The sequence below is a fragment of the Rhinatrema bivittatum genome, chromosome 5 (genome assembly GCF_901001135.1).
Source record: "Rhinatrema bivittatum chromosome 5, aRhiBiv1.1, whole genome shotgun sequence".
In the NCBI taxonomy this organism is placed as follows: Eukaryota; Metazoa; Chordata; class Amphibia; order Gymnophiona; family Rhinatrematidae; genus Rhinatrema; species Rhinatrema bivittatum.
In genome coordinates, this window is record NC_042619.1 from 134297922 (window position 1) to 134313019 (window position 15098).

At 45.1% G+C, this 15098-nt stretch overlaps 2 protein-coding genes across 7 annotated transcripts in view; one reads left to right on the forward strand and one right to left on the reverse strand.

The window, feature by feature from the left end:
* The window catches only part of NAA16 (N(alpha)-acetyltransferase 16, NatA auxiliary subunit), a 468335-nt gene extending 458281 nt beyond the window's left edge, over positions 1–10054 (reverse strand). The window contains 1 exon segment of the mRNA XM_029602955.1: positions 9671–10054. Coding sequence (XP_029458815.1) covers positions 9671–9724 — 54 coding nt within the window. The 5' untranslated portion in view covers positions 9725–10054.
* A 92-nt stretch (positions 10055–10146) lies between these two features.
* MTRF1 (mitochondrial translation release factor 1) overlaps positions 10147–15098 on the forward strand; it is a 107059-nt gene continuing 102107 nt past the window's right edge. The window contains exon 1 of one of the 6 annotated variants that reach the window (XM_029602958.1): positions 10147–10520. The gene's annotated coding sequence lies outside the window, so the exon portion shown is untranslated. Of the gene's footprint in view, positions 10626–15098 lie in introns of all 6 variants that reach the window. The other 5 variants (XM_029602959.1, XM_029602956.1, XM_029602961.1 and 2 more) reach the window with 5 other exon arrangements.

The window sequence follows — 15098 nt, forward strand, 5'->3', positions numbered from 1 at the left end:
GCCATACTGGGTCTGGCCAAAGGTCCATCAAGGTCAGTACCTGTTTCTAACAGTGGCCAAGCCAGGTCACAAATTCAAGGCAGGATTCCAAGGGGTAGACAGATTCCACACTGCTTATCCCAAGAATAAGCAGTGGATTTCTGCCACTCTATCTTAATAAAGATTAATGGACTTTTCCTCCAGGAACTTGTCCAAACCTTTTTTAAAATACAGCTACATAAATAGCTTTCATCACATCCTCTGGCAACGAATTCCAGAGCTTAGTTATGTGCTGAATAAAAATATATTTTCTATTAGTTTTAAATGTATTACCTAGTAACTTAATTGTAGGTATTTCCTTGCCCCCAAAGGGCTCACAATCAGGCCGATACAGTAAGGGGTAAAGCTAGTGCGTCCAATTAGGAATACCTAATAGGGCCATCAACAAGCATGTTGATGGCCCTATTAGATATTCCCGCGCGATTCAGTAAGTAAAATGTGCAGCCAAGCTGCACATTTTACTTTCAGAAATTAGCACCTACCCAAAAGGTAAGCGCTAATTTCTCCGGGCACCGGGAAAGTGCTCAGAAAAGCAGTAAAAACTGCTTTTCTGTGCACCCTCCGACTTAATATCATGGCGATATTAAGTCGGAGGTCCCGAAAGTTTAAAAAAGTAAAAAAGCCTGCGGCTTGAAAACCGGACGCTCGAGAACAGATGCCGGCAAAATTGAGCATTGGCTGTCAAACCCACTGACAGCCGCCGCTCCTGTCCAAAAAGAAGCGCTAGGGACGCACTAGTGTCCCTAGCGCCTCTTTTTACTGACGGGCCTAATTTAAATAAATGTATTTACTGTATCGCGCGCACAGGAGAGTGTCCTGTGCGCATGCCGGGAGAGCGGGCGCTCACCCGCTTTCCCGTGATTTTTACTGTATCAGCCCGAATATAAGTTTTGTGTACCTGCGGCAACGGAGGGTGAAGTGACTGGCCCAAGATCATAAGGAGTAGCAGTGGCAGAGACTTGTCCAACATGACTGCTGCAGAGGAGATTAGATTCTTCAGTACAAAGTTTATGATCAAATTTGTATTACCCAACTTAAATTGATTTCAGATTAGAAAGGAATTTTTGGGGGAAGGCCTGGTGGCTCAGTGAAGCACCCCTGCAGAAGAACCTGGGTTTGATTCCAAGCTAAAATCATTTGCTCCCCAGATTAGCTAGGACAGGATGCCTAGAAGACAGTATTCAGTGTCTCCAGGATGGAGGGAGGGCATTATAGTTATCACCCAATGTTAACACCAAGTAGCCAGATTTAGAGCCCATGATTGCAGGATGACTGCAAGGTTCCAGAAGGAACCCTGGTGCATGGTCACCAACTGAGGACTGTTGCTTCAATGATAGGACTAAAAGTTGAGATGGGACATAAAACAAAGGGAAAATAATTGACAGTTGCAACTCAAGGGTCCTGGTACCAGATCCCAGCCCTGTTTCAGACTGAGCTGAAAACCCAGATAGAACAAAAAGAAACTCAGAATCAAAAAAAGAAAATTCACTATACAGAAGTGACTAAAAAGTCAGTGTTTTTTCCTTCCTGATTATCACAGAGATAAAGTGGGTTGGCAGGCTAAAATTCTAGCATTTTTCTTTTCTAAGAGGAAGGATTTTCAACTCCAGGTATCAAGGGGCAAAGACTGGATTGGTTTTAAGAGTGCAATTAGTCTGTCTTATACCACATGTAACTAACTATATCAGATGACTATTTATCAAAGATGGCCTGAAAAACAAACCTACTTGTAGCCCTAGCTGAGAACCTCTGAACTATATCATGACAAAGGACTAAAATGTACCCCTATCCAAGTTAAGGCTATAGGGGGAAAGGGTAGCTCTGTGCCAAGAAAATGAAAACAAGTCTCATTCTATAAACAAAAATAAAAGCAAACAATAAATCATAGCCATCACCTTTGTACTGAACTAACTTAAGTCTGAGACTATGTTTCTAGAGTTGCATTCCCTTATTATTTTATTTACATTCCATCTTTCTTGACACTTCAAACCGGATTATCTTCAGGTACTATAAGAATTTCCCTATCTCCAGAGGGCTTACAATCTAAGGCAGTGGTTCTCAACCTTTTTCCCATCCTGACACACCTGACAGGCCACGCGCACGTGTGACACACTGCTCATTACAATTCACGGTGGAAATAAAAAGTAAAGGTCCGGTAATTATTTTTATTGTTTAAAATGACACAAGGAAAAGATACATATTCTATCTGAACAGAAATTGCATTAATAGTAAACATCCCACAACAAAACAGCACCAATTTCCAGCACTTAAACAGTAACCACCTTACCTAACAAAAGGCAACACTGAAATATTACACCAGGCCTTAAGACACCAATACATCTCCTATTAGGAAAACGGACCAAGTCAGGCTGCTATAGAGCCCTACACAAACTGCATGCCAGCAGAAAACCTCACCTAAATCACATGTGCTGACCCTCACCTAACAAAGAATAGAGAGACCAAAATGCATAACTAGAAGCATGCAGAAAAAACTGAATTGGAAACTGCAACAAGCCAGAGTCTCTGTATGCAGTGTAATAAAGGAAAAAAGAAACATCACCCATCCTTATAAAACAAATCAAGAAATATAAAATCAGTAGCAGTAAAACCGTACTAACAAAAACTACAAATTATTTTGAAACAGCTGATAAGTGGAATATCCAATTAAAAACTCATATAAAAAATTTCTAGTTACCAATAAAATATTTCAAAATAGCAAACACAAAGACCCAGTAATGAAAAATAAGGATACCAAAAATTTTTTTGCTCTGCATACCTGGAAACATTTGATATCCAGGTGTCCTGAGATTGTTTTGAATTAGCAGGAGGAGGGGTGGTTTGCTTGGAACTTTCTCCACTCTCTCAGTCACATACCAGCACTCTCTCTCACACTGGCTCTCAATTACACACCTATATACACATGCTCTCAGTCACTCACATATACACATGCTTTTTCTCTCACTTATATAGGCTCTTAGTTACATTTACACACATGCTATCTATCTTTTCACGCTTACACACAAAGGCTTTCAATCACACACATACATGCTGTCTTCTTCTCTCACACACAGAATCTCATTCACATGCTTACAAACATGCTCTCTCTCTCTCATTTACACACAGGCTCTCAATCACATACTCCCTCACCTAAACCAGCTCTCAATCATACACAGACACACATGCTCTCTCTCTCTTACTTATACACACAGGCTCTTAATCATACATACACATGATCTCTCACACACACAAAGAATCTCAATCATACACACATACTATTTCAATCACAAATTTACACATACAGGTTCCCAATCGTAAACTTACATTCATGCTCGCTCTCTCACAGGCAGGCTCTCAATCACAGACATACTCTCTTTCGCATATACAGGCTCTCAATCATTCACATACATGATATCTCACACACACACACATGGGGGGGGGGGGGGCGAGGCGAAGAAGAGACCATGCCGGTGCCGCTGACTCCAGCTGTTCTGCAGAGTTCCGCCCGGGCTGACAGCATTTTAAGCCCGGGTGGAGGAGGACCGGGGAGCAGCTGGGTCAGCGGGGGACCAGGAAGTGTGGCGACACACCTGCGTGTTCTTGGCGACACACTGGTTGAAAACTACTGATCTAAGGAGCCTAATTTACTAAAGGTTTTTTCCCATTCTGTGTCTATGGGGAAAAATGCTTAGTAAATGATCCACTAAGTTTGTATCTGAGGCGATGGAGTGTGCACAAACCTGCTCGAGATCACAAGGAGTATCAATAGGATCTGAACCCTGGCTTCCTTGTTTCGCAGCCTGCTGCTCTAAACCAGGAGTTCTCAACCAGTGGGTCGCCACACTTCCCGGTCCCCTGCTGCTCGCCCTGCCCAAGCAAAACAGGTCCTTCACCCAGGCATAAAATGCTGATAGCCTGGGGGAACACAGCAGGAGAGCTGGAGTCAGCGGCACCAGCATGGTCTCTTCTTCCCGCCTTACCCCCCCACCCCACCCGCAAGAGGAAGTGGTGTGCAGCAGTCACACGTGGGAAGAAGAGACCATGCTAGTTCAGGCAGCATCGGCTCAAAGAAGAGAAGAGAGGCACAGCATGAAGAATGAGCAGCGCGGCGCAAAAGAGGAGCAGCGTCAGCCCTGGTGGCTGATGGGACTCCTTTCCCGAGGCCATGAGGGCTGAAAGTGTAGGAAGCTGCTGCTGCTGCCATTAGGGCTGAAAGTGTAGGAGGCTGCTGCTGCCGCTAGTTTGGTAGATGGAGAGAGAGAGAGAGAATGAGCAAGCATGTGTGTTTAAGATCCTGTGTGAGTGTGTGATTGAAAGCCTATTTGTGTGAGAGAGATCATGTGCATGTATGATTAAGAGCCCATGTGTATAAATAAAAGTGAGCATGTGTGTCTGTGATAGAGACTGGCATAGGTGAGAGCATGTGAGTAAGCAATTGAGAGCTCATGTATAAGTGAGAGAAAGAGAGAGCGCATGTGTGTGAGTGAATGAGTGTGTGAGAAAAAGACAGTAAAAACCGTGAGTAAGTGTGATTGCAAGCCGTGTAAGTGTGAAAAGATAGCATGTATGTGTGTGATTAAGAGCCTATATAACAGGCCTATACAGTACAGTGCGCTCCGCACTGTTAGCCTGCTCTTGGACGCGCGTTTTCCCTTACCCCTTATTCAGTAAGGGGAGGAAAACGCACGTCCAACCCGCGGCACCTAATAGCACCCTCAACATGCAAATGCATGCTGATGGCCCTATTAGGTATGCGCGCGGGATACAGAAAGTAAAATGTGCAGCCAAGCCACACATTTTACTTTCAGAAATTAGCGCCAACCCAAAGGTCGGCGCTAATTTCTTCCGGCACCAGGAAAGTGCACAGAAAAGCAGTAAAAACTGCTTTTCTGTGCACCCTCCGACTTAATATCATGACGATATCAAGTCGGAGATCCCGAAGAGTAAAAAAAAAAATTTGAATTCGGCCCGAAAACCGGACGCTCAATTTTGCCGGCTTCCGGTTTCCGAGCCCGTGGCTGTCAGCGGGCTCGAGAACCAACGCTGGCAAAATTCAGCGTCGGCTGTCAAACCCGCTGACAGCCGCCGCTCCTGTCAAAAAGGAGGCGCTAGGGACGCGCTAGTGTCCCTAGCGCCTCCTTTTGCCCATTTTTACCACCGGGCCTAATTTAAATACTGAATCGCGCGCGCTGGGAGAGCGGGTATTCGCCCGCTCTCCCGCAGACTTTACTGTATCAGCCTGCATGTGAGCGATTGAGAGCCTATGTAAGTGAGAGAGCATTTGTATACGTGTGACAGAGCGGAGAAAGTTGCAAGCAAACCATCCCTCTTCCTGCTGCTAATTCAAAACAATCTCAGGGCACCTGGATATCAAACATTCCCAGGTATGCAGAGCAAAGCATTTTATCATTTTTAATTATTGGGTCTTTGTGTCTACTATTTTAAAATATTTTATTGTACCTAGAAATTTTTTATATGAGTTTTTAATTATTGAATATTCCATTCATCAGCTGTTTTGAAAGAATCTGTTCTTTTTGTTAGTATGGTTTTACTATTGATTTTATATTTCTTGATCTGTTTTGAGGACTGGTGATGTTTCTCTTTTTCCTTTGTTACACTGCATACCTAGACTCTGGCTTGTTGCGGTTTCGAGTTCAGTTTTTGTCTGCATGTTTCTATTTATGTTTTATGGTCTCTTTATTCTTAAGGGACGATTCAGTATGGTGTGCTCAGCCGAGGGCACCTTTAGCCCCAGTTTGGCCGCGCATTTGACGTGTATTATTACCCCTTATGTAATAACGCGTCGAAAACGCGTGGCCAACCCCCCCCCGAAACTATTAGCGCCCGCAGCATGCAAATGCATGTTGATGAGCCTATTACTTATTCCCGTGCGATACAGAAAGTAAAATGTGCAGCGAAGCCGCACATTTCACTTTCAGAAATTAACACCTGCCCAAAGGCAGAAGTTAATTTCAGCCTGCACAGGGAAAGTGTACAGAAAAGCAGAAAAAACTGTTTTTCTGTACATCCTCCGACTTAATATCATAGCGATATTAAGTCACGAGGCCCCAAAATTAAAAAAAAAAAAACTAAAATTAAAAAAAAAGTTTAATTCTGCCCGCGGGTTGGAAGACGGACGCTCAATTTAGCCGGCGTCCGTTTTCCGAACCCGTGGCTAACAGCGGGTTCGAGAACCGGCACCAGTAAAATTGAGCATCGGCTGCCAAACCAGCTGACAGCCGCCGCTTCTGTCAAAAAGGAGGCGCTAGGGACGCGCTAGTGTCCCTAGTGCCTCCTTTTACCGTAGGACCTCATTTAAATACTTGATCGCGCACCCACGAGAGTGGCCTGGGTGCACATCGGGAGAGCAGGCGCTCGCCTCGGAACACCGGCTCTCCCGCGGTTTTTACTGTATGGCCTGTTTGTTTGGTGAGGGTCTGCCCATATGACTGAGGTGAGGTATTCTGCTGGCATGTAGTTTCTGTGAAGGGCTCTATAGCAGCCTGGCTTGGTCTGTTTTCTTAATAGGAGGTATATTGGTGTCTTAAGGCCTGGTGTAATATTTTCAGTGTTGCCTTTTCTTAGGTAAGGTGGTTACTGTGAGTGCCGAAAATAGGTGCTGTTTTGGTATGGATTTATTTATGCAATTTCTGTTCAGTCAGAGTACTTATCTTTCCCTTGTGTCATTCTTAACAATAAAAATAATACTGGGCCTTTATTTTTTTTTTTTTTTTTATTTCCACCATGAACTGTAATGAGCAATGTTTCACATGTCAGCACCATGGAGGTGCGGTTTCGCCTGCTGCGGTATGGCCGGCTGCAGGCTATCGCCCGACCGCCCCCTGCTTCGCCCACCCTCCCCCCCTGTAGTGCAGGGTTCATCATTCTGCACGGAATGATGAATCCTGGCCTATATTTAAATAAATAAACATGTGTATGGGCACGTTGCCCTCAACAGATGTATTTATTTACATTTATTTGTGACGATGAACATAAATTATATGCCTGTCTCTACTGGAAAATAAAGTCATAAAAAAAAAATAAAACATAGCAAAAATGATTTTCTCATCTACACAAAGATATAGTTCATGGGAGTAAAAATGTGTTTCTGTGCATAAAATTGACTTCTGAAGATTGCCCAGCCTCAGTACAAATAAAAGCATGCATGTTTTACAGTCCACAATTTTCCAAGCTGAAAGAATGTGCATGCAGCCTCACAGGGAAGCCGATGTAATGAGGGGCGCCCATTCTAGTATATGGTTTTACTCACAGATGGGTATACGCAGCCTCACAGTCAGGCCAATGTAATAAGCTGCACCCAATGTAGCACACAGTTTCACTAACAGTGAATGTAGGTTTCAGTGTGCAATAGCAGCATCTGATGCAGCAAGGAGATTAGCGCATCTGAAACACGTTCCCTAACAAATGTGTACCAAATAGCACCCATAGTATTTAAATTTCATGTAAATGAAGAGATTAGCTATTATTGCCCAATGTAAGAAAGTGCGCCCAAAGACTGGGTGCCCAATGCACATTTTTTTACACCAGAAAATTAACTCCAGCTCTGGAGAAGTAAAGTTTACTCGTAGTCAAAGGCTCATGGGAAACAAAGAATTAAATCCTATGCATTGCAATAAATGTGCCCCTTGTAGGGTAGGGTTAGAGCTTTTTTTTTTTTTTTTAGAGAGATTAGTAAAAGAATTAGTTATTTGAGGGTAAACAAAAAATGAAAAAAATGGATATAGGGAGTGGTGGAGCAGAGCATGATGATTAACTAAAGGACACCTTAAAAAAAAAATTGTGGGTGATGGCTTACCTTTTGGTAAACAACATGCATTGCAGATTTCTGCAATTTCATGTAAATGATGCACTTTGTTAGGAATCTCACAATTTAGACATCTGTGCATTTGATGCAATAAACTTCTGAGCATCAGAAATGCACAATTCTCGTTAGCGCGCCTTTTTGGATGCCGCTCCACTTTCTCATTTAAATATTGCATTGGGTGCATAGGGGATATGGATGCACATGCATTAGAAAAACGGGCACTCAATATGATCGTCCTTTTTTTGCTCAAGTCTTAATGCATTGGCCTGAGTGTATATTTGTCTCCTGAGAAAGGGACATGTGCTGTTACTGTGCACATATTTTCAACTGCTGAGAAAAGGGACGCTCATGTAAATGCCTTTTTCCTCCCCCATCATTTTTGAAGGGGCTTACACTAAGTTAAGAGTAAACTGTAGTTTGGATTAAATCATCAGTGCTGTTTCCAGCAATAAAGAGTTACAAAGTGAAAGGTAGGAGGCAAAAGAACCTGCTGGGTATTCTTTCAGTCATTATATTTGTATAAGTCTATTTGCTAATTTAAATATGTAAAACATATAGAACAAGACAAGACAGGTAATGAACACAAACAGCAGAGCTCATAGTTATAGGCAGATTATGGGCCTGATTCACAAAGACTTTTCTCCCATTCTGTGTTTATGGGAAAGGCCCTTTATGAATTAGGCCCTATACTGGGGAATGAGTGAGGAAACCAATGTTTCTATTATGTGTATTTTGTTTCTTTTAACAAGAAACAAGCTGACATAAGTACGTTTGGCCCCAAGCAAAAAATCATTTATTATATCTAGCTCATAATGGACATTTCTTTGCAGATTGGGGTCTGCTATGGTAACCAGTCAGAAGATGCAATTCACACAGATCATTCCAGGAACGTTTATAATGCAATCTTTTGGCAACATATTTAACTAGACTTTGAAAAAAAAAGAGAGACATTATATGACATTTGTCAACCATATTATAACTTATAAAATTACCTGTAAATATTGTAACAATTAAAAACAGAAAACGTACTACCAGAAAGCTACTACTGTGAAAGCCTATCTACAACTAAGAATAATCAGTGCTAAAATTAGTCATTTATTTATAGCACAAAAGTAAAAGTAGAGTAGTGGTAAAACTAATACGTTAAAAAGCAAGCTACTATAACCATGCTTTAAAATGCAAACAAAATAATAAAAAGAATTAGTTTTTAAACCTAACAATTATTATTAACAAATTAAACAGAGACAGACAACACCAACCTAATCTTATCATGCGTATCTCTAGCAAGAACAAATCACAGCCACTGAAAGCGTGCGCTGCGACTGGTGAGCATCACGTTCAACTGCTGTCCGGGTTGCTAAAGTCTTTATAGACAAGTAAATAGATGGGAAGTCTGTAATCCCCCCAAAACTGCCGCAGCCAAATACAAGGTAAAAGAAGATGGTTTAAATGAAATACTTTTTAGCAATCTTCTGCCAACCTTGACAAATGTATGGTGAACTCCAAAATAACTTCTGCAGGCACATTTGATCGCTGCCGAAACACCATACGGTCACAGGGCTGCGGGACCGTCAGCAGCGATCGCCCCACCCGGCAGAGCTCCAGGCCGCAACAACGCCGCAAACAAAGAGAGGAAAGAGGGAGCCCAGGCCTTGCAGGCCGCGGCGGGCGGGCGGGCAGGTAAAAAAAACCGGCTTGTGACTCCTTCAAAAGGCGAAGAGCTAGACTATGTGCCGTGCCTCCGCCTCCCCTCTGAAGAGGGCCAAGGCCCCCCACCTCTCAGGCCGGTAGTGGGCATGGGACACTCACCAGGATTCGTTTGAAGAGGTTGCTCTCTTTGGGCGGCAGCGGGACGGACGGCATGCTGCGGCTCCCAACCGGGGGCTCGCGCGCTCCCTCCTCCCCACCTCTTCCTCAGTTGGTTTAACTCTGGTCTAACCGTCACTTGCGCCGGAGACTTCTGCCTCTCCGCCGGGCGGCGCTCGGGGCCCGGCGGCTACGGGTCCCCACCCCACGCTCGCCACTGCAGCTCCTCGCAGTCGATCCTTTCTTTGCGTTTAATTCATTCCGCTGCCGGCAGGCCCGTCTCACTCACCCCTCTCCCCTCCAGCTCACGCGCCGTTTGTTTGTGTCAGTGAAAGAGGGACGAGGCACCTAGAGCTGTGCCGCTCGCACGCACGCGCGCACTGCGTGTATCTCGAGCTCCCTCTGCGTGCGGGGAATTCCTTTCGCTCTCGGCTTTCCCTCCCCAAACCCCTCCTACCAACTGACGAGGAAGTCGCTCGCTGCAAGATGGCAGCTAGCGTCAGACTCTGCGCCTGTGCCAATACGTTACTTCCCTGACGTATTGGCACGAATTAGGGAAAGCGGAGTCTGTTTTTGCTGTGCCGCGGTTGTTTAACAACTAATATCTTTTAACAGCAACTGTTCACATAATTAAGAACATTTATGAAGATTGATAGAGCTTTGGAGCTATGTTTTAATATAAGCGTTGTAAAAACAAAAGGGATTTTCCATTCCCCAAAAACATACCGAAGGACGGCGGAAAGTTTGACTCTTGCCGGGGTCCGTTGGCTGCCTCAGGCATTGTGGGAAGTGTAGTTCTCTCCTGAGGACGCGTTGGGCTGGTGGCGTCTAGTGTGGCAGATCACAGCGGTGGGTGAGTGAGACCTAGAGGAGAATAGAGGGACCGGAAGGAAAATTGTATGTGAGCGTGATATTGTGGTTGCAAGTTACCGGTCTTCTCACAGGGAGACGTAAAACTGTAAGACCCTGAACTCTGTTTAAAATCGTTCGTGTTTGCCTTTTATAGCTTTAAATGTCGAGCATGTTGTGACTCTAGGAAATTAAGTGATTTTATTGCTAGGGGCCTCTCGGAAAGTGCCCGGCAGGGTTGTTGTTTTTTTTTTTCCTTTTTCCTGTGAACACAACATAAAGTAAATTCAGAATCGTTCGTACGTTTAGCTCTTCAGCAGGAAATTTGGGCATGCCTTGTTAAGCTGGGCACCAGAATATTTGGGGACCTATATGTTCTCTACAGCTTTCCTGATTTAGATGTCTTTAATTATATAGCTCCCCTTGATCGTCTCCTTTGCAACCTATAGAATTTTTGGTTGTGCTGTTTTTTTTAATTTGCCCTAGATAACTAGAATTCTACAGTTTGCAACATGTGGACGCGCCATAAATTGTATAATGGCAACATGACATTTGTTTTATTTTCAATTTCGTAATACTACCTTAATGCTTAATACTATTTGTTATTTTGCTCCTTTGGGCTTCCCATTCTGTGTCTATGGGGAAAAAAAGCCTAGAAAATAAGACCCCCTAGATTGTAAGCCCACTGGGGATGGGGAAATACATACAGTACTTGAATGTCATCTGCTTTGTAGTGTCAAGAAAAGGCAGACTCTCTAAATAAAAATTAATAATATATTCAACTGGTGAAAATGCATCCTTTAGACATATTCCGTTAATGAGTGAATGTTTTCTCTGCTTCCATGATGACTCAGTTTCAAGAAGAACATTTGCTGAGATATTCTATCAAAAACTTGCTGAATATCCAAATATAATATATTGATTGTAGATACACTTTATTAATTTGCCTTTTGATACACTCAGATAAATTTAACAGACTAGGAGATATGGCTTTGCAGAAGCCATGTTGATGCATTTCCAGTTTAGCCAGGATTCACATCTTGGGTAATTGTGCAAAAAAAAATAAAAACTATGTACAGATCAGAAACAAATTATACAAAATTAATTGCTTTTATTTTTATACATTTATAAGCATTTTTTGTCTAATCTCTGTCTAGTGTTTTTTCCGTCATTCTGTACCAACAGTGGTTCCCTCCCCCTTCCTCTGTAGATAGAAACATAGAAATGACGGCAGAAGAAGACCAAAAGGTCCATCCAGTCTGCCCAGCAAGTTTTGCACTTTTTTTTTTCCTCATACTTATGTTACTCTTGGCTCTTAGTAACCTTTTGGTTTTATTTCCCTTCCACCCCCACCATTAATGAGATAGCAGTGTTAGATGCAGTTCCAAGTGAAATATCTATCCCAATTACGGGCCGATACAGTAAAAAACGCGGGAGAGCGGGCGAGTGCCTGCTCTCCCGGCGCGCGCACAGGACACTCTCCTGTGCATGCGATACAGTAAAAAAAATTTATTTAAATTAGGCCCGGCGGTAAAAAGAGGCGCTAGGGACACTAGCGCATCCCTAGCGCCTCTTTTTGGACAGGAGCGGAGGCTGTCAGCGGGTTTGACAGCCGACGCTCAATTTTGCCGGCGTCGGTTCTCGAGCCGGCTGACAGCCACGGGCTCGGAAACCGGACGCCGGCAAAATTGAGCGTCCGGTTTTCGGCCCGACAGCCGCCGGCCCATTTTAAATGGAGCGCACTGTACTGTATCGGCCTGTTAGTTTGGATAGCAACCGCCGCAATGAGCAAGTCACACCAAGCCCACCTGCCCACCCAGACTAAATAATTCAGTCCTTGTTGGTTGTCTGTATATAGATCCTGCCTCTTCTCACTAGGAACTTCCAATCCAATGTTACTTTTAATCGATGTTCCAAATACCACATGTACTTACACGTTCCCTGTAAAGCAATGTTATGCTGCATTAATGTTATATGAAAAAATGTATGATGTTCCCAACGAATATCGGTCTATAAAAATGCTAAATAAAATAAAATCTGCCAGTCTCTGTCCCATTTCAACTGCCTTGCCAGTCTCTCATCAACTTTATCACCCACTGCTGACCTCCCTGCCAATCCTCCTCTGTTCTGAAGTTGCCTGAGAAAGAAAGATCAGGGAATCATGCAAATTAGCATGATTAAGCAAGCTGTTACAAACTGTACAGTAACTTCTGTGGGCACATAATTCCCTGGGGTATAAAGGATACTTGGTTAAAAAATATATGCAAGGAGGCATAATTAAAGCAAATGACCAATAAAATCTAAAAAAATAGGTCAAAAACAAAATATTTTTAAAAAGCTGAAAATTAGTTGAAATTGCTAGCTGGAAGCATGTTGAGATTTTTTATGGTTTTCCCCTGCTTTGTAAGAATGAATTGTAGTCTTTTTCAAAAGCACAGACAGCTGCTTTGTTGAAAGTAGATTTTATTTATTTATTTATTTATTTGGCGAGTTTTATATACCGTTGTTCGGTTTCGCCATCACAACGGTTTACAAAGTTTCGATGTTTAACAGAGTTTTCCCAGCGTGTAGCAGATGGACTCAGGACCAATGGGTATAGTGTACTCCTGCTAGCAGTTGGAGACAGATCAGATTTCAATCTGACTTCAGCCCCTAGTACATATACCCCTGCAGGAAGTGCAGCTCTTCAGTATTTTCCATCTCCATAGCAGTTAGGGACTAACTGCACGCTCTCAAGCATTAGATCAAATTTAAAGAAGAAAACCCAAAATTGAAAGAAGAAAACCTACCTGAAGATGAGCCCCGCTCTCCTGCGGTGATACCCTCGGGTCCCTCCCCCAGTTGAGATTCCCGAGGTGATTTCCGTGGTCCCTCGGAGTTGAGCCTCGGTCTGGCGGCTGAATCGCGGCGAGGACCTAGCCCCCGATCCTTCGGGCGCGGCTGAGAGGCAGCGGGTGCACCCTCGAGCACAGCAGTGAAGGTATTTGCCCTTTCCCCCCGCAGCCGGAGACCGCCCGGGACGAAACCGGGAAGCGCCGAAGACAAGGTAAGGTAGAAATCTTCTACTCGAATCCGGTCTCCAAGGGTCGAGGACGAGCACAGGTCACCGACTGGGACCAGTGCCACCGGGTTGATCCGCCCTAGCACGGCCAGGCCCCGGCTATTCCAAGAGTCTGCCCACGTGGAGACTCTCCGAGGGGGTCGCCATATTGCCGTGTGCTCGCCTTCGCCATCTTGGCCTACTCGCTGCGCCGTTCGCCTCCGAGCGCACATCTCCGAGCCAGGCGCACAAAGCACTTGTGCGCATAGACTTACGCGCACATAAATCCTTGCGCGCATAACTTGCACGCACATAGCCGAGCGCATATCTACGGCACAGCCGCGCGCACAACTTACACGCTCAATCTAAGCGCACCGGAGCGCATAAGATTTACGCGCCGACAACCATGGCACCCCCAGGAACAGAAATTAAAGCGCAAGGCCTCTGCCCAGCATGCCACATCAGAGCCGCACAAAGCGAGGAAGCCAACACCCTGTGCACGCAGTGCGAAGAGGCTCTGGAAGATCCAGCTCAGGGCCAGTCCCACCCAGGGCCGAGTTCCAGCTCCTCAGGGGGCACCCCAGACCTAGCCAGGAGGACCCCCCCACCCCCAACAGACGGGGACCCCAAGGAACCAGCGCCCCTCTGCTTTGATCCAGCGTCCATATCATGGGTGGAGTTCTTCAAGGGGATTCACATCTTTGTTCAAATGCAAACTGAACCTCTGGCTGTCCAGCCACATGCTCCACCGGAGGACCCACATGCTCCAGGCCCCTCAAGACCTAGGCACAGGCTCCCATTACCCAGAAGCCCCACCTACGGGGACTCGGACACCTCTGAGGAAGAAGCCGAACCCCTAGTAGAAGGGGAGCTCCCCCCCGGGGACAGAGCCTCACCGAACCATGAGACACTTCTTCACAAAGGACGAGCTCCCGGACCTGGTCAATCAATGTCTGATGGAGCTCGCTATCCCGAGCCCAGGTACTTCGGGGGAACCGAAATGAACCTCCTGCTGGAGGGCCTTCGACAGATTTCTCGCCATTTCCCTCTGTTACAGGCAGCACAACAGCTGATTGACTTGGAATGGAATGCTCCGGAGTCCACATTCAAAGGGGGACGAGCCTTGGCGGCCCTGTACCCCCTGGACCCAGCAACCAAAGATCTTCTTGCATGCCCAAGAGTGGATGCTATGGTCTGCGTGGTCTCTAGGCGCACCACTATCCCAGTGGAGGGAGGAGCTGCGCTCAAAGATGCACATGACCGACGTCTGGAGTCCATCCTCAAACAATCATTTGACGTCGCCGCTATGTCTCTATAAATTGTGGCCTGCTGTACCATGGTGACACATGCCTGCCTATCACAAACCAGGAACAACACCCCGGGAGAAGACATGGAACCAGCGGTATCATTCCTAGCGGACGCTGCCTCCAACCTAGTGTGCACAGCGGCCAGAGGAGTGTCCTCTGCGGTGGCTGCCAGGAGACAACTCTGGCTCCGAAGCTGGTCGGCCGATGCATCTTCCAAAATGCGCCTCACAAGGAT